At 43.6% G+C, this 27,900-nt stretch overlaps 1 protein-coding gene across 3 annotated transcripts; it reads left to right on the top strand.

Moving 5' to 3' along the window:
• Window positions 1-666: 666 nt before the first annotated feature.
• GATAD1 (GATA zinc finger domain containing 1) lies at window positions 667-26,791 on the top strand. Of its 3 annotated transcripts, none has more exons than XR_012244364.1 (8): window positions 667-803; window positions 10,948-10,983; window positions 12,798-13,016; window positions 15,389-15,514; window positions 19,104-19,163; window positions 20,428-20,611; window positions 22,156-22,588; window positions 26,492-26,791. XR_012244364.1 is itself a non-coding variant. In XM_073629616.1 (7 exons), the coding sequence occupies exons 3-7, from the start codon at window positions 12,798-12,800 to the stop codon at window positions 22,344-22,346; spliced, it is 780 nt and encodes a 259-aa protein (XP_073485717.1). In that variant the 5' UTR covers window positions 667-803; window positions 10,948-10,983; the 3' UTR covers window positions 22,347-26,310. The 3 variants fall into 3 exon arrangements, 1 of the variants encoding a protein (XP_073485717.1); XR_012244363.1 differs by having other exon boundaries at window positions 22,156-22,794; XM_073629616.1 differs by lacking the exon at window positions 26,492-26,791 and having other exon boundaries at window positions 22,156-26,310.
• The last annotated feature ends 1,109 nt before the right edge of the window (window positions 26,792-27,900 follow it).

Raw genomic sequence — 27,900 nt, 5'->3', positions numbered from 1 at the left:
TGGTGCACGGCTTTCGTAAATCAGCCCTTATGACTCCATTCACACTTGCAGCGCCAAACACTTGCAATGGCGGGCATTCATGCATCGTGCAAGTATGAACAAGTTCCACTTGTAGTGCCCTTCATTGTTAATGGTACCCCAAATGTGCCAAGCAAGGAGCAGAAAGGATAAGTTCACCTTTCATAACATGTCACATGTTACACCCATATTCAAGGTATGTAACATGTATGAACACCTGAGCATCCCTGTATGGGTAAGCAGGGGTCTTCTTTTGGCGCATTTGTGGCACGTAGAGCAGCACACTGAAATGCATGACCTGCCTAGACACAATGCACAAAAAATGCAATGCTCAGTGTCATGCTGTACAAGTGTGAATGCAGCCTCATACAATCATACAATATTAGATGCTAAAGAAGCATTGCACTGTTGTCTGCTGGAAGGAAGGTGTGTGTGTTGGGGGAGTGTCTGCTGCTTTTTGACTAGATTTTATAAGAGACATGTTTTCATAGTAGGCCAACCTAGCAACCCAGGGGGCGGGATACAGGTTGCTACAGCCAACACAGGCGCCTCCAGAGTTATCTACACAAAGTTATTGGACGTCATTAGAAGTGGGCGGGTCGCAGAAAGATGACAGACCTGGGCTCGCTCGGCTGATTGGCTGATTGGATCTAAACATCCCGTCACTTCTGGCGAATCGAGGACGGAGAGGTGCCGTGACCCGGAAGTGAATGCTGTGTCTTCAACCAGTGGTGTTGTGTTTACATGAGTAGAGCGGGATCATAGGAGACGGCGGGGAGAGAGAGGTGTGTGTCCTGACTTCATATACCGCCATTGTCCGCACAGTGTGAGGGGGGTCTGTGATTGGTGACACCTCCAGGCTTATCTTAAATAATAAATCCCATGCATGTCCGAGCTAGGGTTGCCACATCATCCCTTTAATCCAGGAACACATTAATTACACAGGTCCTGAGGCTGATTTAATGCAGATAAGGCACCACGTGAGTTTAATTACCACCTCAATCAGCCACAGAACCTGTGTAATTAATGTGTGCCCTGGATTAAAAGGATGATGTGGCAACCCTACTCCGAGCCCTGCCCTTATTGTTTCCCTCTGGGTATGCTGAAACTTGTGGTTCCTTTAGATGGTGCACTGGACCTCATTCTACTTCGCTGTATGCTGAGGTCTGGGCTCTCTTCTACAAGTGAGCTGGGACTCCCCCAGGGTGTGCTGAGACCTGTGCTTCTCCCCCAGGGTGTGCTGAGACCTGTGTTTCTCCCCCAGGGTGTGCTGAGACCTGTGCTTCTCCCCCAGGGTGTGCTGAGACTTGTGCTTCTCCCCCAGGGTGTGCTGAGACCTGTGCTTCTCCCCCAGGGTGTGCTGAGACTTGTGCTTCTCCCCCAGGGTGTGCTGAGACCTGTGCTTCCCCTCCAGGGTGTGCTGAGACCTGTGCTTCCCCTCCAGGGTGTGCTGAGACCTGTGCTTCCCCTCCAGGGTGTGCTGAGACCTGTGCTTCCCCTCCAGGGTGTGCTGAGACCTGTGCTTCCCCTCCAGGGTGTGCTGAGACCTGTGCTTCCCCTCCAGGGTGTGCTGAGACCTGTGCTTCCCCTCCAGGGTGTGCTGAGACCTGTGCTTCCCCTCCAGGGTGTGCTGAGACCTGTGCTTCCCCTCCAGGGTGTGCTGGGACCCGTGCTTCTCCCCCAGGGTGTGCTGAGACCTGTGCTTCCCCTCCAGGGTGTGCTGGGACCTGTGCTTCTCCCCCAGGGTGTGCTGGGACCTGTGCTTCTCCCCCAGGGTGTGCTGGGACCTGTGTTTCTCCCCCCAGGGTGTGCTGAGACCTGTGCTTCTCCCCCAGGGTGTGCTGAGACCTGTGCTTCTCCCCCAGGGTGTGCTGAGACCTGTGCTTCTCCCCCAGGGTGTGCTGAGACCTGTGCTTCTCCCCCAGGGTGTGCTGAGACCTGTGCTTCTCCCCCAGGGTGTGCTGAGACCTGTGCTTCTCCCCCCAGGGTGTGCTGAGACCTGTGCTTCTCCTGCAAGGCCTGCTGGGAGAAATTAATTCTCCAGGGTGTGCTGAGACCTTGTTCTATCTCAGAGAATGCTGAAACCTGTGGTTTCCTTGCATGGCCTGCTGGGGCTCTTCATTCTTCCACAGGGTATGCTGAGATATATGGTTCCCCTGCAAGGCATATCCTCTACTCCAGGGTATACTTTGGTCTATATCAGGGATATGCAATTAGCGGACCTCCAGCTGTTGCAGAACTACAAGTCCCATGAGGCATAGCAAGATTCTGACAGCCATAAGCATGGCAGCCAAGGGCAGAAGTCGTTTTGAAACAGCTGGAGGTCCGCTAATTGCGTATCCCTTTTCTAGATCCTTGTTGACAAGGCAAGGTGGGGCTCATCCTACTTCAGAGTATGCTGCAATCTGTGGTTCCTCTATATGGTATGCTGGGACTTATTACAACCCAGCATATGCTGAGACCTGGGCTCTCTTTCACAAGCAAGCTGGGACTCCTTTTGCCCTAATGTATGAAACCTGTCCTTTCTGTGCAAGGCACGCTGAGACTCATAATTTCTCCCCAGGGTGTGCTGAGACTTTTGGCACCTCCTATAAGCATACTGGGGCTCATTCTACTCCAGGGTAAGCTGAGACATGTGGCTCCCCTGCTGGGACTCCTCTTTCTTCCCCAACGTATGCTTAGATCTGATTCCTCTTTTTGCAAGCAAGCTTGGTCCCCTTCTATCATATGCTGAAACGGGAGCTTCCTTTGCAAGGCCTTCTGGGACTCATTATTCGTCCCCAGGGCATGCTGAGACTCCTCATTCCACCCCATGTTATGCTGAGACCTGTGGTTCCTCTGCAAGCATGTTGGGACTCCTCATTCTATTCCAGGGCATACTGAGGTCTAGACCCTCTTCTACAAATTTAACTGGGGCTCATTCTCGGGGTATGCTGAGACTTCTGGTTCCCCTGCAAGACCTACTGGGACTCCCCATTCTTACACAAGGTATGCTGAGACTCATGGTTCCCATGCAAGGCATACCGAGCTCATCGTTTTGCTATGAGGAAGGCTCTGGCCGAAACATGTTAGCACTTTTGATGTCGCACTGCTGTTAGTGCTCAATAAAGATTTAAGAAGAAGCAATCTAGTTGCCGGCATTTCTTGCTATTTTGATGTTTATGGGACACAACAAGCTTGAGCACCTTTATTCAGCTCATCATTCTACAATCATGCGGAAGAGCTTTGGTGAGTTTTTGTCTACAATACCGAGCTCATCATATTACCCCAGGGAGACCTGTGCTTTCTGTGAAAGGGGTGCTGCAACTGGTCATTTCAGCCCAAGGTAGTTTAATGCCTGTGGATGCTTTGCAAGGCCTGTTGGGGATCCTCATCTCATCCCAGGCTATGTTTGAGACCTTTGCTTCCTCTGCAAGGCCCGCTGGTGCTCCTCATTCTATTGACTGTGTGGTGCCCTATCACAGATTTAAAAGGATTTTAGGTCACCCACTATTCTCAACTAGGCAGGTTGAGGGGCTCCAGGATGCTTTTGCAGTTTCCTCAGTGGTTTGGTAATACCCAAGTTTGGAACCTGGAGCCCAAAGATTCCATAGAGATTTGGGAGAGAAATCTCCAATCCTGGGATCTGGTTTTGCAGGCAACCAGCACACTTATGGCACACAAGTTCACACCTGTTATAGTCTGGGACCTGACGGTAGATCGGTGCTCCCCCCCATCCCTAGGAATCCGAGGGATCAGCTGGGGCTCTTCATTCTTCTACAGGGTATGCTGAGACATCATGTTACCCCAGGGAATTCTGAGACCTGTGCTTCCTGTACAAGGGATGCTGTGACTCATAATTTTACGCAAGGGTATTCTAAGACTCACGGTTCTAATGCAAGGCCTGTTAGGATTCCTCATTCCACCCCAGGGTATGCTGAGACTGAAGCAAATTGACACTAGGGATGAGCTTGTGTCCAGATCCTAGTCTTAACCCACCTGAGCTATCCCACCAGAAAACGGTCACTGCACAAAGCCAATCATAAGCAACCAAGGCATTCCTCACTCCTCAGCCACACATATACATGGCCCTTGTGTACATACGGGGCAGAGAATGTCTTGGCCGCTTATAATTGGAAATCCTCACTCTTTTCCAGGGTATGCTGACAATTGAGGTTCCACTGGGGACCTATTATTATTATAATATTATTATTATTATTATTATTATATTGAGATGTATGGTTCCTCTGCAAGGTATTCTAGGACTCCTTATTCCATTCTAAGGTGTTCCGAGAACTGTGCTTTCTCTGCAAGGCCTGCAGGGGCTCCTCATTTCACAACAGGGTATATTCACTCCTTTGGTTCCTTTGCAAGTCATACTGGGATTTTGCATTCCACCCATGGTTATGCTGAGACCTGTGGTTCTTCTGCAAGGCATGCTAGGATTCATCATCCTACCCCAGGGTAGGCTGAGACCAGTGGCTCCTCTGCAACGCCTGCTGGGACTCATCATTCTTCTCCAGGGTATACAAATGCCTTGGCAAGCTGGGGGGACTTATTCTACCTCGGGGTATGCCGAGACCTGTGGTTCTTCTGTAAGGAATACAGGAACTCCTTATTTCGCCCCAAGGTATGCTGAGACCTGTGGTTCCTCTGCATTTTAGAATAAGGTGCATTTAAAGTTTATAGTGATTGTAATACATATACCCTGCGAAGGGACTATCCTCAGGATACACAGAGACAAAACAAATCCTCCTACATAAGTTGTACCTGTTTATTTGCGGTCTACTCTACAGCTATTCAAAGTGTTGAATTTATAAGCTTGTCTGAGAGTGCAGAAAAAATTGGATTTTTTATAACCGCTTACCTGTAAAATCCTTTTCTTTTGATGTACATCACGGGACACAGAGCCTCAGTAATTACTGATGGGTTATATAGGGTATCACTAGGTGATTGGACACTGACACACCCTAAACAGGAAGATCAACCCCCTATATAATCCCTCCCCTTGCAGGGATACCTCAGTTTTGTAGCAAAGCAATATAAGTGTATTAGAAGAGGGGCGGGACCTCTGTGTCCCGTGATGTACATCAAAAGAAAAGGATTTTACAGGTAAGCTGTTATAAAAAATCCTATTTTCTTTCTCGTACATCACGGGACACAGAGCCTCAGTAATTACTGATGGGACGTCCCAGAGCAATGCTATTTGAGGGGGGGGGGGACCACACAACGTAGGGTGTAATCAGACCTGAGGACCCTGTACTGCTGCCTGCAGCACACTACGCCCAAAGGCGATATCCTCATGCCTTCCCACATCCACCTGATAAAATTTGGTGAATGTATGGACTGAAGACCAGGTTGCGGCCTTGCAGATTTGAGCCATAGAGGCCTGGTGATGCACCGCCCAAGAAGCACTAATAGCCCTTGTGGAATGTGCCCTGATCTGAAACGGAGGAATCTTCTGTTTCAAACCGTAAGCTTGAATAATCATTTGTAGAATCCATTTTGAAATGGTAGATTTTGACGCTGCCTGTCCTTTATTGGGACCTTCTGGCAGTACGAACAAAACATCCGTTTTGCGAATTTGAGCAGTTGCTTCCAGATAGGCCTTGACTGCTCTTACTACATCCAAAGAATGTAGGGACCTTTCTTCCGTAGAACAGGGATCTGGAAAAAAGGAAAGCAGAACAATATCTTGGTTTAGATGAAAATCTGAAACCACCTTCGGTAGAAAGCTAGGATGATGGCGCAATACCACTCTATCCTTGTGTATGATTAAATAAGGCTTTTTACAGGAAAGAGCTGCTAATTCTGATACTCTTCTAGTAGAAGAAATGGCTACCAGAAAAATTAACTTTGTCAACAAGACCAAGGGAATTTTGACATATTGGTTCAAAAGGCTGTTTCTGTAAAACTGACAGAACCAAAATCAAGTCCCAGGGGTTTAGGGGCACCTTAACCGGAGAATTAAGACGTGTCACCCCCTGCATGAAGTTTCGGACCAAAGAATGTGAAGCAAGTGGCCGTTGAGATAATACTGATAAGGCCGAGACCTGGCCCTTGAGCTTCATTTCTAATCCCATTTGTAGAAAGTCAAGACTTCTACCTATTACATATTTTCTGGGATGCCAACCTCTGGATTAACACCAGGATACATAAGCTTTCCAGACTCTATGATAAATCATTCTGGAAGCTGGCTTCCTTGCATTGATTAAGGTAGAGATCACAGGACCTGAAAGCCCACGACTCTTCAGAACGTGGTTTTCAATAGCCAAACCGTCAAATTTAGCGTTTGTAAGGCAGGATGGAACACTGGACCCTGAGATAACAGGTCTGGACGTGACGGTAGGGTCCACGGGGAACCCACTGTCATCCTTACTATTTCTGCATACCAGGCTCTCCTGGGCCAAGCTGGGGCCACCAGAAGTACCGACTTCTTTTCCTGCCTGATCCTTCAATTAGTCGTGGCAGTAGCAGAATAGGAGGGAATGCATAAATCAGTGAGAACCGATGCCACGGAATCACCAACGCATCTGTCCCGCATGCAAGAGGATCCTTTGTTCTTGCCACAAACTTGTCAATCTTTTTGTTGAATCTGGATGCAAAGAGATCTACAGCTGGAAATCCCCCATCTTTGGCATATGGCCCAAAAGACGTCGGGGTGAAGAGACCATTCCCCTGGGACTAACCGCTGGCGACTCAAATAGTCTGCCTGCCAGTTCTCTATCCCCGGAATGAAAACTGCCGATATGCATGGCACATGCTTTTCTTCCCAGACTAAAATCTGGTTCACTTCACTCTGAGCTGCCCGACTCCAGGTGCCTCCTTGATTGATATAAGCCACTGCTGTGGCATTGTCGGACTGGATCCTGACAGGGCAACTCTGTAGCCTGAGAGTCCAGGCCTTTAGGGCTAGATATGCCGCACGGATCTCCAGAATGTTGATGTGTAAGGTCCTCTCGATTTTGGACCATTCCCCTTGGACCGCAGACTGTTCCAGAACTGCTCCCCAACCTGAAAGACTGCCATCCGTTGTTACCACCGTCCAGGTAACCGGTAAAAAGGATTTCCCTTTCTGCTGGCTTTCGGGTATTAACCACCAACTGAGGCTCTGACGCACTGCAAGAGACAGGTGCATCGGAAAATTTAATGCCTGAACCTTCTTGTTCCAGGCAGACCGGATACTGTGTTGCAGCAGTCTTGAATGAAACTGAGCATAGGGAACTGCTTCAAATGAAGCCGCCATCTTTCCCAGCAGCCTCATACAAAGACAGACAGAAGGACCCTTTTTGGTCCTGACTACCAGAATCGGCTCTCTTAAGGCAGTGATCTTTGCCTGAGGTAAAAATACCTTCTCTTGGCTTGTATCTATGACCAGGCCCAAATACTATAGACTTCTTACTGGTTTTAAGAAAGACTTTTCTAGGTTGAGAATCCAACCTAGGTTTTCCAGGTAGTTGACTGTGGTCATCAAGTTCCCGCTCAAACAGGCTACCGACCGGTCTATCAAGAGCAGGTCGTCTAGGTAGGCTATGACAGTTATACCTTGGGCCCTTAATCTGGCCAGAGGAGGAGCCAAGATCTTTGTAAACACTCGAGGTGCAGTGGCTAGCTCGAAAGGCAGGGCCACAAACTGAAAATGGCGTCCTTCTATTTCGAAGCGCAAGTACTTTTGATGAGCAGGAAAAATGGGTACATGCAGATACGCATCTCTGATGTCTATTGATGCCAGAAATTCTCCACCCTGTAGGATGGAGACTACTGGCCGGATTGATTCCATGCGAAAGGATCATATCCTTAGGAATCGATTTAGATCCAGGATGGGTCTGACATCTCCATTTGGTTTTTAGGCTTTAGCGTCTTGTCTAGTAGGCTTCTTCCCCCAGGACTTCTTTTGTCCCTGGGGTCGACTCTGAAATTTATTTCTAGACCCTGACGGAGGAGGCCGTCGCGACTGCCTGGAGGCTGATCCTCCTGGCACTGGGGAAAGAGCCCGTTTGAAAGAAGGATGCTTACTCCTTTTTTTTAACAGGTAAGAGAGTGCTTTTCCCACTAGAGAGCTTTTGGATATAATTGTCCAAATCCTCTCCAAACAGCCTTGCACCACGAAATGGAAATCCAGCCAGAAGCTTCTTACATGGTGCTTCAGCTGACCAATTTTTCAACCATAAGATTCTACGCATATGCACCAACCCAAGTGAAAGACGAGAGGTTTGGATGATAGAATCTCTGGCGTCAACAGCAAAACATAAGGCCGCTGGAAGGTTAGCCAACCCCTGGGCCTGTTGTTCAGGTAGAGCTTTGAGGAACTGCTTAACATGGTCTTTTAAGTATTGACAGACTCCGATCGCTGCCACTGCAGGTTGGGCTACTGAACCTACTAAGGAGAAAATATCTTTCAACAGGGATTCCATTTTTTTATCAACAGGATCCCTAAGCATCTGAGCATTGTCTACAGGACAACTCAGACTCTTATTTACGGAGGAAATGGCGGCGTCAACAGCCAGTATCCCCCACATCTTTATAAATTTTTCTTCTATGGGATAAAGTGTTGAAAACTTTTTAAGCGGAAAAAAAAGTTTATCTGGGTGATCCCACTCAGAATAAATGAGCTTTTCTAGCAAATTATGAACAGGAAAAGCATGTGTTGTTTGAGGAGGCTTCAGTGAACCCAAAGAAGAAGAGGGTTCTTTAACTGACTCAGATACGGGTAATTTAAATGTAGAGCGGACTAATCCAGCAAGGATCTGTACTAAGACCTTCTCATCCTGAGAAGCTGAAGAGAGCCCTTCTCCACTTGATTCCTCAGAGGAGGAATCATCAGTCCCATCCCGATCCTCTGAAAGGGATTCTTCTCCTTTTTCCCAGAGCTCCTCTGCCTGAGGGTCCTGGGTAACAGAGGAAGACCTAGTGCGTTTTCTTCCACTGAGTGAAGATGCAATTAAGGCCATTAATCTTTCCTCTAGTCCATTAATGGTTGAGGAAAAAACCTCCTGCGTAATAATATAGATAGGGGCTGAAGTGCCAGAAGCAGATACAGCCCCCGACCCCAACGGCTCTCCCTGGCCAGCCATCTCAGGTCCTTCGGGGGGGAAGGCGCTGCAGAAGGGGGGTCCTCAGAGCCTGAGGGAGATCCCCTAGAGCCTCTGGTTTTTGGGGTATTTGTACCTCTTCTACTCATAGTGCAAAGCAAACCAGGTGGAGGTATCACACAAATAAAACACTGACTGCTGAGCGATGTAGTACAGCAACTGCCGCTGCTACCAATGCCCAGTCAAATGTTTCTAAGTAAATGCTGCCTAGGAGAAAGCCTGTGTCCCACCTTACATGCGATCGTCAGCTCTGTGTCCCTCCATAGGCTGTGTGCACCTGAAAAAGTGTGCTTCTTATAGCCTGTGCAGCCGGCGATGTGGGCGTCTAAGCACGCCGGACGTCGCGCTAACGCTCCGCGCGCCCCCCCCCCCCCGTTTTTTCAACAAAAAAAAAAGTGCGCTTTTCCGAGCTGACCCTCCGGGACAAGCATGGAGGAGAGGCTGGGGTGGAGGAGGAAGGAGAGAGGCCGGCAGGTGATGGGGTCTGCCAAATAGTAATGGCGGTGGCAGTGCGGTATACTACCGCCTTTCAGACCACCGCGGCCCCCCCTAATCTTGGGGAGAATATCCCTGAGGAAGAGCCCCCCCCCCCCATCCCATCCTACCTGGAGCTCGGCTGGAGGAGCTGTGCAGCGTGAACACTGAGACAGAGACAATCAAGCATGTGAAGGTATGTGCTCTTGGCAGCCCCCGGTGGCAACAATAGGCATAGCATACATTTACTTAAAGGAAAAACCTACTAGAATTAAAAAATTCTGTGGAATCTCCCTTACCTTATCCAGCTGCAGGGTTCTGTTATACAGACCCAATCTTCACCTCTCACGGTGGGCTCCGTTTGGAAAACCTTCATAGACTGGGGCCCCCTATAGATAGGGGGATCCCCAGTTCTGGGCCTGTAAAGCACGCGGCCAAGAATAAGGCTAGAAAAACCAAATTCTGAAATGCGGGGTCCAGCTCTCTAAAAAGAGAAGCGTTACAGGTAAAACCTCGTTTCTTCAGACACGAGCCCCGGGTACCATCCAATTCGGCCTAGAAAGGACACTATGAAATGGATCCGGTTTGCCTGGCTTGCCCCAGTATAGGATATAGGATATTCCCTTTGGAGCTCAGCACAGCACATATTTACACGTGACCAACACCTAAGACACTGGCGAAAAAACTGAGGTATCCCTGTAAGGGGAGGGATTTTATAGGGGGTTGAACTTCCTGTTTAGGGTGTGCCAGTGTCCAATCACCTAGTGATACCCTATATAACCCATCAGTAATTACTGAGGCTCTGTGTCCCGTGATGTACGAGAAAGAAAAGGGTGTAGAGCTGAAGTTACACTCTGCAGAGCTCAGTGAGGAGAGTTCTGAGAGCCGATTGGAGGGAAGGGAACCCCCCCCCCCCCCTTTACTCAACACGCAGGAACAGAGCTGAGGCTGTCAATCTGTTGGAGGTCTCTCCCTCGTCACCATTTTTCTCTTGGTGTCATGAAAACTTGGCAGAAGTGACTCCTGATAGCAGAGGAGCGAGGCAGTAGACAGAAACTACGCTTAGTGCTTTAAATAGAGACAAGTACACACTATTGAGGAATATTCTTAGTTCATGTGTCATGTCTGAGGTTTACAACCACATTAAGCATGTTTTTAAATGATTTTTGAAAAACCATACAACCAAAGAATCCTCGCTGGTATGTATATGTTTGTATATCATAAATTATTAGCCTATTGCTGAAATGTGAAGTCTGCTCATCTATAATTATATAGCAAAAGAGCCAAAGTTAAAATGGCTGACAGTCACGTTAAAATTGTAGTGATCTAATAAATATATACATCATAATATATAATGGTAATCTATCATTTTTATCTCTTACAGGTGACTAGTGGATGAGGGGTCTTTTAATATTTGACAGTAAGTAGCAATTTGTCAGTGCAACTAAGGTAATGTGCTCTGTGTACTGTTTGATGATTGTAACAGTTGGGGTAGTTTGAGAATGCAAAAAATATCCTTTTTCAGGCTAAGTATGAATATTATTTTACTCTTAAATAACACCTTGACTTTTGGCCCAGTTGTCCTTTTATATATAAATGTGTGTTTGTGATCATTCTTGTGCGATTGGGAGTGTGCCCGCTCAAGATGAGTAAGCTATGTCTCCATTTTGGCTTAAGAAGGATAGGACTCGTCTTGCTGCCCTCATAAGACTGAGGAAGACTGGAGCCACAAAAAAGAAAGAAAGGGTGCATTATCCTAAAACCATTGTTTTATTATTATTATAAAAAGTGGTAAGTATTAGCAATTGCATCAAAGCTCATCACATAGTACAGCAATGTTCCGTCCACAGTACATCAAACCGTGTGACAGGAGGTGAAAATCCAATAGGCCAACATGTTTCGAGGGCTTCCTCAGAGGGCTCTAAGGAAGAGGCCAGTCCTCGAAACGCGTTTACCTATTTGATCTTTACCTCCTGTTACATGGGTTGATGTACTGTGGACTGAACGTTGCTGTACTATGTGATGAGCTTTGATGCAATTGCTAATTTGTGAGTATAATACTTACCACTTTTTATAATAATAATAAAACAATGGTTTTAAGATAATGCACTAAGTCGGTGCATCCTTTTCTTTTTTTTCTTTGTGGTCCTTTTTTATATATACACTTCACTTAGTGTAGTCAGCACTAAAATATTCAAATTCGTCGTCCTCTCTTGCGTTCGTGTCAAACCCTGCCTGTTCCATACCATAGTCTTTACAAGAAAAACATCTCAGCTCAGTACCCACTCCATTACTGTGACACATCCTCTTACCGCATTTGCCTCCTAGATCAGCTTTTCTCAACCTTTTTAACACAGAGGAACTCCTTTTTTTTTTTTTTTTTTTTTTAATATCATACTGTAGAGTATAAGATTTCCTATCATTTGAGGCCAGTCTTGCCACAAAGAGTTAATCCATCTCTGAGAAATCCTCTTTTATTGTTCAGTGAGAAAAATCTTGACAAACTGACAAAAACTTTGTCAAATCCTCCCCCTAGCTGTGAGTGACAGCCTAAGACACAGGCATGATTTTTAATTCCCTCCCCCACTCCTTTCTTCAGCAGCTTTGCAAGGATTGGCTGTTCCACACCTCAGCATGATTTGGAATGCTGAAGTCATGTGGTTACTTTCCTGTCTTTTCACTGGATGTTAGAGATCACAGCAGAAGTTCAGTGTTAGAAAGGAGACAGGAGAAAATGCATATTGACAAGAAGTGTAGAGGTGGGCGGGGAGTCTACTGACATCACAACTCCACCCACCAAGCTCCAGACAACAGACCCGCCCACAGAATCTGCAGTTTTTCAGCTCTCATAACAGACAGAAGGGAAAAATTTGACAGGTAAAGACACATGCAGGAGGCTTTTATATCCTTATAGATGACCCCTATGGCAGTAGTTTAGAAAGGATGACATTGGGTTTACATCCACTTTAATGATTACTATGTCTAGAGGTCATGATGTGATGGTCATTGGGATGAATGCTCCTTACACTTATGGTCATTGGAAATAATCCCTACTCTTTTAGATAGCTAAAAAGATCTTTGTTGTCAGGGGTTACTTAACTGAGTCAGGAATTACTCAAGGAACCTCTGGAGGAACTCTGGTTGAGAAAGGCTGCTCTAGATATAACTGGTACTGTGTGCGCTTGTGTATATATTTATTATTATTATTTCCACTAATTTTGATGTTCTCAATAGATGCCTCTTGGACTGAAGCCAACATGCAGTATGTGCAAAACCACCTCGTCTTCTATGTGGAAGAAAGGAAACCAGGGGGAAATTCTCTGCAATAGCTGCACTGGGAAAGGCAGTGGAGGGGGCAGCACTGGTGCCAGCAGTTCCAGTACTGCTCACAGCGGGACCAGCTTTTCCAGTGCCTCCACCTCCCAACAGAATAATGGGGGCAGCACTAAGCAGGTGTGCCATTTTATAAATACAATTGTCGGGTTGGGTAGTGGCCACTAATGTCTGTTTTTGCATTACAAGCTTTGCAAATACTTAAAATATTTATGACCATTTGTGAACTGACACTCAGTCCTGTACAGCATGAAAAGCCCTTTATTTTTCTGTCCTAGCATTGAGCTGCATGCAGGCAATGAGAGAAGTCTAGGTGAAGACACTTGTGCTGAGGGCTAAGGCAATTATTCAGCTCTGTCAGCATAGAGCAATTCAATTTGAGGGCAACTGTGAGAACTGTATTAACATGCACTGGCTGTACAGACTTACCCACGCAGCCTTGTTTGACAGGTATGTAGGGACGGATACATGGACTTGAACACAGAGCCTGTAAATCCAGGGTCGTGCGCCTGTCCCTGTGTGTCTGTCAAACTTGGCTGTGTGGGTGAGTCTGTACAGCTGATGCATGTTACATAGTTGGTGAGGTTGAAAAAAGACACAAGTCCATCCAATTCCGTGTGTGTGTGTATGTCAATAATACATTGTATATCCCTGTATGTTGTGGTCGTTAAGGTGCCCATCTTCTAATAGTTTTTTGAAATGCTTGATGCTCCCTGCTGATACCACTGCTTGTGGAAGAGAATTCTACATCCTTACTGCTCTGACAGTAAAGAATCCTGTACGCAGTTTAAGGTTAAACCGTATATCCGTTCATGAATATGGGATGCCTGCATGCAGCTCAACACTAGAACAGAAAAGTAAACAGCGGGCTTTTCGCACTGTACAGTTTTAAGTAAATGCATGAACGATTCCTAAAGCCCAATTAATAATATACCTAGATAGGGATTATACTAAAAACTCCAGTTTTCATCCTCCCAGCTTCACAGGGTGTCTAAGTATGACTGACTGTGCAGTCCAGCCCATTAGACCCAGTGCACTCCGTAATCAGCTCTTAATACCAGACCTGCCCTCGCCTTTGCTTCTCTAGGTGAGTACGCTTAAGGGATGAGGTAGTTATTCAGCTCTGTCAGCATGCAGTAAGAAGCATTGTATTGCGAAATATATTTTAAGTAATTTTAAGGCAAAAATCGTTCACAAATCATAGTTGCATAGGTTGAAAAAAAAACACCAATCCATCTAAATCAACCAATAGAACCCCTCTCTATACAGAACCTTTTACCCACAGTTTATCCAGAGGAAGGCAGAAAAAACCCTATAAAGCATTGTCCAATATGTTCCAGCAGGAGAAAAATTCCTTCCTGTACCGCTGAAGGCAGTTGGTTATTCCCAGGATTAACAATCTCTAGGGTTGTTATATTTTTGTATTTAGGAATTCATCCAGCTCCTTTTTCTTTAAAACAATCTACTGAGCTGGCCAGAACTAGTTCTTGAGGAAGTCTATTCCACATCCTTTGCCGCGTACACACGATCGCACATTCCGACAACAAAACCCATGTTTTTTTCCGAAGGATGTTGGCTCACACTTGTCTTGCATACACACGGTCACACAAATCTTGTCGGAAATTCTGAATGTCAAGAATGTGGTGACGTACAATGCATACAATAAGCCGAGAAAAATGAAGTTCAATAGCCAGTACGGCTCTTCTGCTTGATTCCGAGCATGCGTGGAACTTTGTGCGTCGGAATTGTGTACACACGATCGGAATTTACGACAACGGATCTCAAATTTTGTTTGTCGGAAATTCCCACGGAAAATGTCCGATGGAGCCCACATACGGTCGGAATTTCCGACAACAAGCTCCCATCGAATATTTCCCATCGGAAAATCTGACCGTGTGTACGGGGCATTACTGTGAAGAAGCCTTTCCATATGTGGAGGTTAAATCTCTACCTCCAGACATAAAGAATGCCCCCTTCTTTGTAATGACATTACAGTGAATAACTCTACACCAAGTTCACTGTATGGGCTACTTATGTATTTATACATGTTGATCACCCGAACCCCCCCCCCCCCGATCTCTTCTCAAGAAAGAATACATTCATTTCCTCTAATCTTTCATCATAGCTGAGCTCCTCCATGCCTCTTATCAGTTTGGTTGCCTTTATCTGCATTTTCTCCAGTTCCCCAATATTTTTTTTTTTTTTTTTTCGATCTGATGCCCCGAAACTGCATATTCCAGATGAGGTCTTACTAATACTTAACATGGCTATTAGAGAAAGATAGGTCAGGCATACGTGGGCATAGGTCAGCATTTTCATTACAACATATGTCCTGGGTTTAGGTGCTGAACATGAAAGACTTGTTTTTTTGTTTTTTTTGTTTTGTTTTGTTTTTTTTAACTACAGAACCATTATAAATTTTGCAGATAGTTACAGCATTTACAGTTTGAAATACTGACATCTATCTTTTTCTTTTTTCCCCATTTCCATAGTCCAAGCAGGAAATTCACAGAAGATCTGCCCGTTTAAGGAATACAAAGTATAAGTCGGCTCCTGCTGTAGAAAAGAAGGTTTCCACCAAAGGCAAAGGAAGGCGGCATATTTTTAAGCTGAAAAATGTAGGCAGATACCTTTTTTTTTTTTTTTTTTTTTTTTTTTTTTATTTTCATTGTCACAATCCTAGCATATTCAATCTAAGAATGTAATGTTGAAAGAACATAAGCTGAGATTTCCTTAAAGTGGTTGTAAACCCTGTACTACCACTTTTACCTACAGGTAAGCCTATAATAAGGCTTACTTCTAGGTACCATGAATATCTCCTAAATTTGCACTGTTTAGGAGATATTTACTGCGATGCATACTAGCTTATTATGCCTTTTGTCTTGCAGGTTGTGGGTTTTTGTTTTTTTTAGTTTACAACCACTTTAAAGGGACTGTTTTGCTAAAAAAAGATTTGTAAAATGATGTCTCCCCTGCAAAAATACTCACCCAGCTTGTGCTGTCTTGTGCTGTCGATCTTTGCTTTAGTTAGACCCCTTTCACACTGAGGCAGTTTCCAGGCATTATAGCGCCTGTAAAGCACCTGAAAACTGTCTCCTATTCATTACAATGGGCGCTTTCACACTGGGGCGGTGCGCTTTCGAGACGTTCAGAAAAGTCCTGCAAGCAGCATCTCTGGGGCAGTGCTCCCAAAACGCCTCTGCCCATTGCAATGAGTGGGCAGCGCTTCGAAAGTGCTGCAACACGGGAGTTTTTAACCCCTTCCTTGGGGTTAAAAGCGCCCCGCTATTGGCCGAAAAGCGCCGCTAAAGCGAGCGATGCTTTAGCGCTAAACCCTCACATATACCCAGTGAAGTGAACAGCCTCAGATGAAACAAATCTCCCTACATAAGTTTTTTACATGTATATCTGCTGTCTTCAGCTTTATATATTCTTTAGAAAGTTCACATTGTGTTAGGAGATTTTCTCTTCCTGTTTAGCACTGCAGTGGGCATACAGCCAAGACAGCTGATTGAAGGAAAGGCATACACCCCCCTCTCCTCATAGAAAAAGACTTCGGAACTGTTTGAATAGTTCAGCACTCTGCTAATCTATTTATAGCACCCTCCCCAACACAAAACCTGGGCTGCTTTTATCTCAGTTGATGGAGAACTTGTCAGAAGTTATCAGGCTGATAACAGAAGAACTTAGCAGGAGACAGCTACAGGACACAGGGCTTTGGAGAGAGATAAGAAAACACTGCAGATATGTGCCCAGCTCAAATTTCATGAATCGGGTTTACATCCTCTTTAAGAGACGCTGCAGTCTGAGGATTCTTCAGAATTCAACACTTTCATCAGTGTTGGATTCTTTGTCTTCTTCTGTGAGCTGTGGTTCCTCCTGCTGGCCTACACATCAGTAAAGGACATAGCATTTAAGTAGGGGCCAGTGGATCAGATTACTGTGTGCAGAGGGTGGCACAGACTAAAGCAGGGGTCTCAAACTGGCAGCCCTCCAGCTGTTGCAAAACTACAAGTCCCATGAGGCATTGCAAAGCTAACTGTTACAAGCATAACTCCCACAGGCAGAGTTTGAGACCCCTGCGCTAAAGTTTCACATTGTGATCCATCAACCATCGGGTTTCCTTCAGTACAGCAGAGATCTACACACTGGATGGTTGAAGAGATCGGTAACTATCTTCTTTTCAAGGGACACTTTAGTTTACCTTTTTTATTGCCGCAATACAGTCACTTTATGCGAAAACCACATGTCTAAAAGATCAACAATCCCATATAATTTTAAATGATTATGAATAGCCATAAGAAACTCTTGTATCTTTAACAATTACCCTTGAACATTTCAGATCAACTCTGTTGGAGTACAGGTAACAATGGCTAAGGAAATGTGGCAATGTCCCACTGTGCCAAAAGCAATGTTCTGGTAAATATAGATAAGGAATCCGTTATTGGAAATATCTTTTCAAACCCTTCCTGAATCTTCAGACTTTAGTTCAATAAAATTAAATCTATAAAGTGTTGCCTGCCCCACCTTGCAGCCTTTATAAAATCTTATATTACTGTGGGATGTATTAAGACCAGCCAGGAAGTTAGCATTTTAAAACGTAAACCAGTAATACTACTTATCATAATTTTTTTTTTTTTATATACAAACTCTTTTATTATCAAAAACAATACAGAAATGTCGCATAGCAAATAAAATACAGGACATTCAAGCTTGCATAGTTATACATGACCACAAGAGGTCATTATTGCAACAATCTACAGGGAACATGCTAATGAAGGTTTAAAGCCAAAAATCGTCATTCTCAAAGGCTTGAGAATTGCAGGACATATAGGGGTTTATTTACTAAAGCTGGGGAGTGCAAAATCAGGGTCACTTCTGTAGAATCGGCTTCTAACCTTAGCTTGTTCAATCAATAAAACCCGGAAGCTGATTGGTTTCTATGCAGAAGTGAGCCTGACTTTGCACTCTCAAGCTGTAGTAAATAAACCCAAATATATACTAACAAAACCCTTTCCATCAGGTGGGGGGGTCATCAAAAACATAATACACATAGCATGTTTATCAGCAGTACTCACATCTGTAGCAACCTATCCATCACTAATTGTGGTGGGGCAATGACTGCTTACTTGTTTCATATTCGTACAGGTCTTCTTTAACCACTTGCCGCCCGCCATATAGCAAAATGACGGCGGCAAAGTGGTTTCAATATCCTGACCGGACGTCACATGACGTGATCAGGATATTGAGCCACTGCGCGCCCCCGGGGGCACGCATCGCAGCGATCGTTGTTGCGGTGTGTCAGTCTGACACACCGCAACTCCGATCTAGGTAAAGAGTCTCTCACGGAGACTCTTTACCACGTGATCAGCCATGTCCAATCACGATGTAAATAGAAAGAGCCGGTGATCGGCTTCTCCTCACTCGCGTCTGACAGACGCGAGTAGAGGAGAGCCGATCGGTTGCTATCCTGACGGGGGGGGGGTCTGTGCTGATTGTTTATCAGCACAGCTCCCCCTCGGATCCTACCCAGGACCACCAGGTATGCCGCCCAGGACCACCGGGATGGCCACCACACTGGACCACCAGGTATGCCCCCTAGACCCCCCAATCTGTGCCCAGGCAGCTGCCAATTAGTGCCCACTCCAATGCCTATCAGTGCCCAGCAGTGCCACCTATCAATGCCACCCTATCAGTGCCCAGCAGTGCCGCCTTTCAGTGCCCATCAGTGTCACCTATCAGTGCTACCCATGAGTGCCCATCAGTGCCACCTATCAATGCCCATCAGTGCCGTCTACCAGTGCCCATCGTCAGTGCCCGCTCATTGGTGCTACCTCTTCGGTGCCGCCTTATCAGTGTCCATCAGTGAAGGAGAAAACTTACTTATTTACACTTTTTTTTTTTTTTTTTTAACAGAAACAAAAGCAAAACTTTTTAATTTTTTTCAAAATTTTCGGTCTTTTTTTTTATTTGTTTAGCAAAAAATAAAAACCGCAGAGGTGATCAAATACCACCAAAAGAAAGCTCTATTTGTGGGAACAAAATGATAAAAATTTAGTTTGGGTACAGTGTTGTATGACCGCGCAATTGTCATTCAAAGCGTGACAGCGCTGAAAGCTGAAAATTGGTCTGGGCAGGAAGGTGTATAAGTGCCCTATATTGAAGTCTATACAGTTAACATTTACATTTTATTTTTATTTTTTTTAGCCTATTAAGGCTCCGGAAGCCGTGTCCACCATAGTGACTTCAGAATCCTTATTTCATAAGGTACGTTCTTGTATATACTGAACGTTTTCTGCTGTTAAATTTTTATTTTTTTTAATAAATTGATGCTTCAAATAAGGAAAAATTATTCACAGTTGTATTGGCTGAAATATACTGCATGTTAGTCATGTTTAGACACAATGGAGGACATTTTGTCAAGCAGAGTTGCGACACAATTGGACACAAATCTGGCTGCCTCTCATTAAGCAAAGTCTGTGTGATGTTTTTTTTTATACATATTTGTGACCCCTGCACCGGGTACTACTGGACAGTCACCTATGGTGGGTTTTTCACTAAGGATGAAACCAAATGTTACTGTAAAGAGGGGCATAATTAGGAATTGTTTGGGAGCAAGTATTCTTCCAATGCAGTGCTATTTTAGAGCAGCAGAGGGTGAACATTTGTGAATCAAGCTTCATGCTAATAGTAAATCTTTCTCCTAATCCATCCTACTACTTTGTGCCGTGTAACTGAGTAGATGAATGTCCCGCAGTAACTTTGAAGCAATGCAAGAAACACAGCTTAGGAACTTACACCCACTGTTGTAAAAAATGTTTAATTTTTTTTTTTTTTTTTTTTGTAATAATTACTCTGTGCCATTATCCCTTAGGGTTAAATGCTATCCCTTCATGCTTGGTGGCCTAATTTCTCATTTTAATCACTCTAGCGTGGAGAACAGGAATTCTGACTGTAAAATGTCACAACCCCATAACCCTGGAAGTAGTGAGTGCACACCATGAGCTGTACCGGGGAGCAAAAATTGGGCCTGTACTCTAGAGGGAGTCAGTAAAAAAGTGAATGACCCTGCCACCCCCAATATTGGTTCATTTTCTGGGTACATTGTGATTTCAGCTAGTAATGTAATTCTTTGAACTGTGTGTTTCGCTGTTGTTTTTTCCTTCGGTGTCCCATTCAGAGATTTCCTTTTGACTTCCTGTCCTGTAGACACAACCAGAAGTAGAGGAAATCTCTCCAAAGTGAGGTGAATTTGCCCTTAGATGTTTGTCACTGGAAAAAGTGCTCTGCCAGGAGAATTTCCCCTCTATTCTGTTCTGGTGACAACTCCGAAATATGGGTTTTCTCTTACTTTTATTCCCAGTCACAGGGCACCGGGGAAGATGGTGAGGGGACACAAAAAGTAATAAAAATTGGACAGGGGTGCTAACCCCTCCACACACTATCCAAAACTACATAAAACTCTCATTTTTTAAAACATTTTAAGTAGTGTTGAATGAATCATGAACTCACAGGGTGTGACTTGTTGCAGGGACTGTACTATCAGCTCGGTGATGTGGTGTCTGTCATTGACGAGGATGATGGAAAGATGTACTATGCTCAGATCAGAGGCTTCATTCAGGATCAGTACTGTGAGAAGAGTGCGGCTCTGACCTGGCTCATCCCTACCGCCGCCAGTCCCAAAGATTACTTTGATCCAGCTACCTACATCATAGGTGTGTATAACAAGCCTTCATCCATTGAATCTTTTCAGACTGTACAATAAAACTAATGAAAACAACCAGCTGCAAATTTCTCAAGATCTGATGATATGTAACAAACTACACATAGAAATTTACCAAGGTTTTTCAAACATTAAAGTGTATACCCAGACATTACCCAAATGTACTTCCATATATTCTTTAGGGCAGGGTTTCTCAACCAGGGTTCCTCCAGTGGTCGCTGGGGGTTCCTTTAGAAATGAGCAATTTCTGCCTCTCAGATAAGTTCCCACTACCACCATTGATATTTTTAGCTATCTGTAAGGGGTAATTCTTCCTAGTGTCCACAAGTGTAAGGAGAGTTCTTCCCACTGACCATCACACTAATGTATCATGAGTTGTAGATATTGTAATTTTTAGCAGGGGTTCCCTGAGACCAGAAAGTTATATCAAGGGTTCCTCAGTGTTGAAAAGGTTGAGAAAGGCTGCTTTAGAGTATGTCATATCATATTTTCTTCCCTTTTTAACCACTTAAGCCCCAGACCATTTTGCTGGCCAAAGATCAAAGCACTTTTTGCGATTCGGCACTGCGTCGTTTTAACTGACAATTGCGTAGTCGTGCGACGTGGCTTCCAAACAAAATTGGCGTCCTTTTTTTTCCCCACAAATAGAGCTTTCTTTTGCTGGTATTTGAACCCCTCTGTGGTTTTTATTTTTTGCGCTATAAACCAAAAAAATAGCGTCAATTTTGTAAAAACTGCACTATTTTTTGCTATAATAAATATCCCCCCAAAAAATATTAAAAAAAACATTTTTTCCCCTCAATTTAGACCGATACGTATTCTTCTACATATTATTTTGGGTAAAAAAAATCGCAATAAGCGTTTATTGATTGGTTTGTGCAAAAGTTATAGGGTTTACAAAATAGGGGATAGTTTTTATTAATAATTTTTTTTTTAATAGTAATGGCGGCGATCAGCGTTTTTTTTTTTTTTTTATCGTGACTGCAACATTATGGCGGACAGATCGGACACTTTTGGCGCGATTTTGGGACCATTCACATTTATACAGCGATCAGTGCAATTAAAAATGCATTGATTACTGTGTAAATGTGACTGGCAGTGAAGGGGTTAACCACTAGGTGGCGCTGTAGGGGTTAAGTGTGTCCTAGGGAGTGATTCTAACTGGGGGGGAGGGGCTGTGTGTGACCCGACACTGATCACCGCTCCCGATTTACAGTGCAGTTTATGATGTACCTGTGGTATATAGATCATCCAAAAAGGTATATAGTGGCAATATTTTAATATAAAAATAAGATTTATAAGCGGTGGGGGGAGGGACGGATGAACTATTTTCATATTACTGGGTTTAGTAACACTTTAAGGTAAGAAATATTTAGGCTTTATAACCACTTTAACCTTTGTTGATGCTGAGCATGCAACATGTTTGAGTATTTTTTACTACTTGATATAAACTAAATAGAAGTACTTCCCTATGGTAGCGTTGTTTATTATGTCTTTTAGTGCATGATCATGATGTTTTTGTTTTGGCTCCTCTAGGACCAGATGAAGACCTTCCCCGCAAAATGGATTGTTTGGACTTTGTCTGCCACGCCCCTTCTGAGTACTTCAAATCTCGCACTTCGCCGTTCCCGACTCTCCCCTCCCGCCCCGAGAGAGGCTTTATTTGGACTCACATTGGCCCTACGCCGGCAATCACCATTAAGGACACAGTCGGCAATAATGTATAATCTCATAGATATCTGGACACTGTAGAGGAACTTTTGAATGATTGTGATGGTGACAGTAGAGGATCTTTTAGAAATAACTCTAATGCTTGCAGGAACCGGAAGGAGCGCTCTCTGAAGACACAACTGCCACATTCATCGAATCTTCTTTAAAAAAAAAAAAAAAAAAAGTCTGTTACCTATAGCAACCAGTTGGATTCCAGCTATCAATTATGAAAGCATAACAATGCCGTCTTTTTAAAAGGGTCAGTCCAGTCATTGGTGATATTTCAGTTACTGTATGTATAGCCAAAATATTCTTTTCAGTTTTGGGTGGAAAAATCCCGTCAAGTTTTTCTAGCTGTTTGGGTCCCTGCTGGGTAGATCCACCCTCTGTATTTGGGGACCATTAATACTGAAACAAAAAATGGCAAGAAATCCAAAACGGTTACAGTTGTCACCAGGACAAGAGGTGAGTAATAATCTTCCAATGGGTACACCTATTCTGGTGACAACTAAGGAATTTGCCCTTACTGTGTAGAGACTTCCTCCCACTTTCTGTTGCGTCTCTGGGACAGGAATTGAAGGGAAATCTCACCAACGGACACAGGCAGTAAAAAAAAAACGAATTTATGGCTTTAATCCCTCCCTGCTCTATCCAAACCAGATCAGCTACATTTCTCCAATACATATAGAATGACCTATTTTTTGTCTCTTTAAAAACACTGTGAATGTACATCTGTACCTGAACGCAGGGGCAGGGCTGACAACACTACCTTTGGATTTCTGTGCAGCAGAAGTGTTGTCAGCTCACGACAGAAAGCTAAGAGCTTACTGGATTTACAACGGGATCAAATGCTATTCTTATACTGTTTGTAAAGAGACTAAAGATGGGGAAATGTGTATGCATTAAAGAGATGTACTGAATGTTTACATTTAAAATGAATTATGCTTTGGTTCAAATTTATTTTTTTAAGTATAACTAAAGGCACTTTCACACTGCTTCACAGCCAAACCGTATGGAAAACGCATATGCAATGTCACTTTTTTGGTGCATTGCGTTAAATTTACCGCACCGCATGGTGCATTTTTAATGCATTTTTGTTGCATTTTAGCTCCCCTCTTTTACATCACAAAGACCTTCCCACAGGCGTGTTGCGTTTTTTTATGCAGTGTCCATTCATTTCAATCGGGAGGTGTTTTTTTAATTATTTTTTTTTACCTGACCAAACGTGCATCAAGCAGGATTTTTTTTTAAACGCAACTGATCGGTGTGAAGAGCTACATAGAATCAAAAGGGGATGCATTTTTCTTCTGCTTTTTTTTAACAAAAGGTCTGCACAAAAGTGGATCAGTGTGAAAGCAGCCTAAAGGGGAAAACTTTTTTTTTTTTTCTTTTTTGGCTAGTGGTGCAGGATTAGAACCCCTGTGGTTTTTATTGTTGCGTACCTGTTAGAGAGATTCACTTTTTTCAAAACACAACACACATGCTACAATCTCCTTTTAGACCTACCAGCAACTACATAGTGCAAGGGCCTGCCTATTTGGATACAAATTGATTGGGCAGATTACATGGGTCCTCATATATGTCATCATTTTGGGAAAGGTAAATGTAATTGTACAAAGATTGTATGGTGACATTGTAACATGTAGGGGGCCCTAAAGCCCTATACACACTATTAGATTTTGTGCAGATTTTTGTCTTCAGATTTACCAAAACCATGTAGTGCAAGGGCCTGCCTGATTGCATACAAAGTGAAACTCTTAAGGTTTGACCTTATATTATATGGTTTTGGTAAATCTGAAGACAAAAATCTGCAAAAAATCTAATGGTGTGTATGGGGCTTTAGAGAGGGTTTCCTTCACATTGGAAAGATCTCTTTTTGTTGTGTCTACAGGACAGGAGACAGGGTAATCTCCCTAATTAGACATAGGAGTTGATTAAGCCCGGGTTCACAATATAACGGGCTGCGGATCGCACAGGAGCGCTGTGCGTCTCTGTTCCCCATTTCAGGGACGAATCAGGGCCGATTCTATGCCTGAATTCGGCCCTGAAACGGAGCCAAAGACGCACAGCATTTTTGTGCAGTGCGTTCCGCAGCCGCCCCGGAGATATGTGAACCGGCTCTATAGGGAACCGGTCACATTCTCCTACTATGCGAATTAGATGTGGGGAAACGCACATCTAATTCGCATAGGTGTGAACCCGGGCTCAGGCTGGATTCACACCTATGCAAATTGGATGTGGGTTTCCTCGCATCCAATTCGTATGACAGGAGATTGTGACAGGCTCTCTATGGAGCCGGTTCACATATCTCCATTGGGGCCGCGGAGCCGCTTGCACAGGAGTGCTGTGCGTCTTTGGCTCAGTTTCAGGGCCCAATTCAGGAAAAAATTCGTCCCTGAAACAGGGATGCACTGGACCCCTGTTGCGAGCCGCATGCATTGGAGGTGTGAACCCAGCCTTTCTGAAACTGGAGAGTGCAAAATCTGGTGCAGCTGTGCATGGTAGCTAATCAGCTATTTCAGCTTGTTCAATTAAAGCGGGAGTAAATTGCAAGGCAATGTCATAATGCGCAGTATTAATCGCATACTAGCACATTATGGGAGGCTTACCTCAAAACTAAGCCCTCCAGCGCTATGCTGTCACTAACTGAGAGGGCTTCCATCTGCACCCAGTCTATCTTCCGGGTTCACGGCCTCTGGCTACATGAGTGGTGGGAGACGCCATTTACAGCATGGGCTCTGAAGGTCCGGTACTGCATGCCGGACCTTCAGAGCGAATGTGCCTGTGACGTCATTGGCTGCATGCATTCTGAATATCTCCTAAACAGTGCAAGTTTAGGAGATAGTCACAGTACCTACAGGTAAGCCTTATTATAGGCCTACCTGTAGGTACAAGTGGTATAACAAAGTTTACAACCATTTTAAGCTTTGACAGAAAAAACCTGGGAGCTGATTGGTTTCTATGTAGAGCTGCACCAGATTTTGCACTCTCCAGTTATAGTAAATCAACCCCCCATGCTGTGTAGATGGAAAGAAAAAAGGTTTAAACCCTCCCCTTTCTTTGTCCAAAATGGGGAGGAGGAGTTTTGGCGTCGGATTTATACTTTTATGAAATTATGTTTTTTCCTTTTTAAATTTTCATAAGATCTTTTTATTATTCAAAAAAACAAAGGGTCTGTTCACCCAAGTGATAATTTCGTGTTTAGTAGATGCTGGAGGAATATAAGCCCCTGATGGTTTCCTCGGTCTCTTTGAGGACTATAGCGGTGAGATCTCTGCACCAGGGTGGATTTGATTTAAATCATAATTTTAAAAGGGAAACTGTCATCTCTGTCCTGCAGAGGCTCCTCCTCTGACCCGCTGTTGACTCAACGACAGTCCCATTCACTTTAATGGGACGGCTGGTGATGTGGCAGTGACACAACAAGGTGAGGGACGTGGCGGCAGCAGGTGAGTGGATGCCCACTAGCGGGCGCTGCCATGATGGATCTGAAATGACAGGTGCTTTTTAAATGTAAGGACGCATTCTTGCTGGTAGTTAGAATCTTTAATATTTGCAATCAAAGTGAAGGTTTCCTATTTAGAATATTAAGCTGTCAGGTTAGTAAAACAGCGATATCAGAACCGATTCAATCATACAGTTTGTAGTGTACATAGATTTGCAAAACAATGGGATGAAGGGAATATTCCAATACTTTGTTTTATCTCATGGTTACTGTGAAATTGTGTGAATGCATCAATGCAGTGCATGTTATCTCAGCCTGCAAAGCTTGGATTCATTGAATGAGTTTACCAACTATTGCAGAATATACAGACTCTTGCTACATAACTAAGCTCCATTTGATGATGAATAAACTAAATTATTAATGTATCTTTAAAAGAAAATGTATCTTTTAGATAGATTTTTACTCCAATAGCATTTTATTAAAATTAATTTGATAAAGAAAATCAGATTTAAATAAATAAAAATCCGATAATTGTTTTTTTGTTTTTTATTTAAACAAAAAAACATAGATTTTTTTTTTTTTTTTAATCCACCCTGCTCTGCACTGAGTTTGCGGGTCTTCACACCAGCTTCTGATTTGTATGTCCCGAGATAGGCTGTTGTAGCGCATTTGCTTGAGTCACGCCTTTACTATAACCTCCTTCTCATTTTCTCCCAGTGTTACAATAAGAAATTGCAGAGTTCCCCTCAGTGTCCATATATATGTGTAGTACTTCTCACGAGTACCTCACCAAGGATGGAACACGTGGACAATGCTGGGGGTGCCAAATTCTATTCAGCAGGCTGCTTACAACTGAAAATCGAGCTCTGTGGTTACAGGAGTACAACAATGAAGATTCTGGAAGTCTGGACTACAAACTTTATTACAGTTTCAACAAAGACAAAATAAATTTATTTAAATTGGCTTTTACAGGAAATGATGGCTAACCGCAAACAGAAATAACTTTTTTTTTTTTTATCAAAACCTACTGGTGTATGTAAACTTTTAACGAAGATCTATAACTTATGATGCGCTGTCTTTGAAGTAAAATTAAAATGATTTCTTTCTTATTGACACATGTTTTGTTTCACGTTAGATTCTTTAAGAGGTGCACCTCGAATATTATACATTTTAATAACATTAAAAACATGATTGGTGGGATAGCAGTATTTTAGGCCTGGTTCACACCTATGCATTTTTTCAGTGCGTTTTCAGTTTTGCAGAAACGCACTACAGTCCATTTATCATGGTTTCCTATGGATGTAGTTCACTTCTGTGCATTTTATGGAAAGGACCAGGGACTTTTTTCCTGTTTTTTTTTTTTGGTTCCATAGACGCAAAAGCATGAATTGAAAAACGCAAAATGCGCCTGCAATATGCAAACTGCAACTTGCATAGGTGTGACTCAGGCCTAAAAGTGAAACTAATGTTCGCAATGCTTTCCTCTCCTTAAATGGTCCAGCATCCTTCATTAGCACCAGCATCTTCATTCTTCTTTTTTTTTTTTTAATTTTTTTTTTTTTCCCGGGAGGTGAGCTGTGTTCGTAGTCATTGCATGGTGTGTGATGATGTCATGGCTCTCTGTTATTAAATTTATGTCCTTTTTGCCTCACAAATGGAGCTTTCTTTTGGTGGTATTTGATCACCGCTGAGTTTATTTTTTATTTTTTGCACTATAGACAAAAAAAGGCCAACAATTTTGCAAAAAAAACCCAAAAAATTTTTTTTTACTTTCTGCTATAAAACGTTTCCAATTAAAAAAATCTAATTTATTCATAAATTTAGAGCAATATCTATTCTGCTACATATTTTTGGTAAAAAAAATCCCAATAAGCATATATTGATTGGTTTATGGTGGGGGGGGGGGGTTGGCGAAGAGGGTCCAGTGTAAGTTCACCTTACAGATTTTCTGTAAAGGTGAACTTACTCTTTAAGAGAATAATGTTTTGAGAATATGATGCAAAGTTTCAGAGATCCTGCCAATACAGTAAGAGCACTTCATGTTACAGACTGACAACACTAAGCTGCTACCTTGCAATTAGCAGCAGCAATATCAGCCTGCTATGAGCGTTCATTCAATTAGCCAT

The sequence above is a fragment of the Aquarana catesbeiana genome, linkage group LG05 (genome assembly GCF_042186555.1).
Source record: "Aquarana catesbeiana isolate 2022-GZ linkage group LG05, ASM4218655v1, whole genome shotgun sequence".
Lineage (NCBI taxonomy): Eukaryota > Metazoa > Chordata > Amphibia > Anura > Ranidae > Aquarana > Aquarana catesbeiana.
The sequence above is the reverse complement of the archived record's forward strand: the minus strand, read 5'-3'. Positions and strand labels throughout refer to the sequence as shown.

Excerpts from the sequence above, each read along its gene's own strand:
- GATAD1 (XM_073629616.1), top strand. The coding sequence starts at position 12,798 with ATGCCTCTTGGACTGAAGCCAACATGCAGTATGTGCAAAACCACCTCG. Across the intron at positions 15,515-19,103 it reads ATATTTTTAAGCTGAAAAAT|CCTATTAAGGCTCCGGAAGC; the intron begins GTAGGCAGATAC and ends TATTTTTTTTAG. Across the intron at positions 20,612-22,155 it reads TCCAGCTACCTACATCATAG|GACCAGATGAAGACCTTCCC; the intron begins GTGTGTATAACA and ends TGGCTCCTCTAG.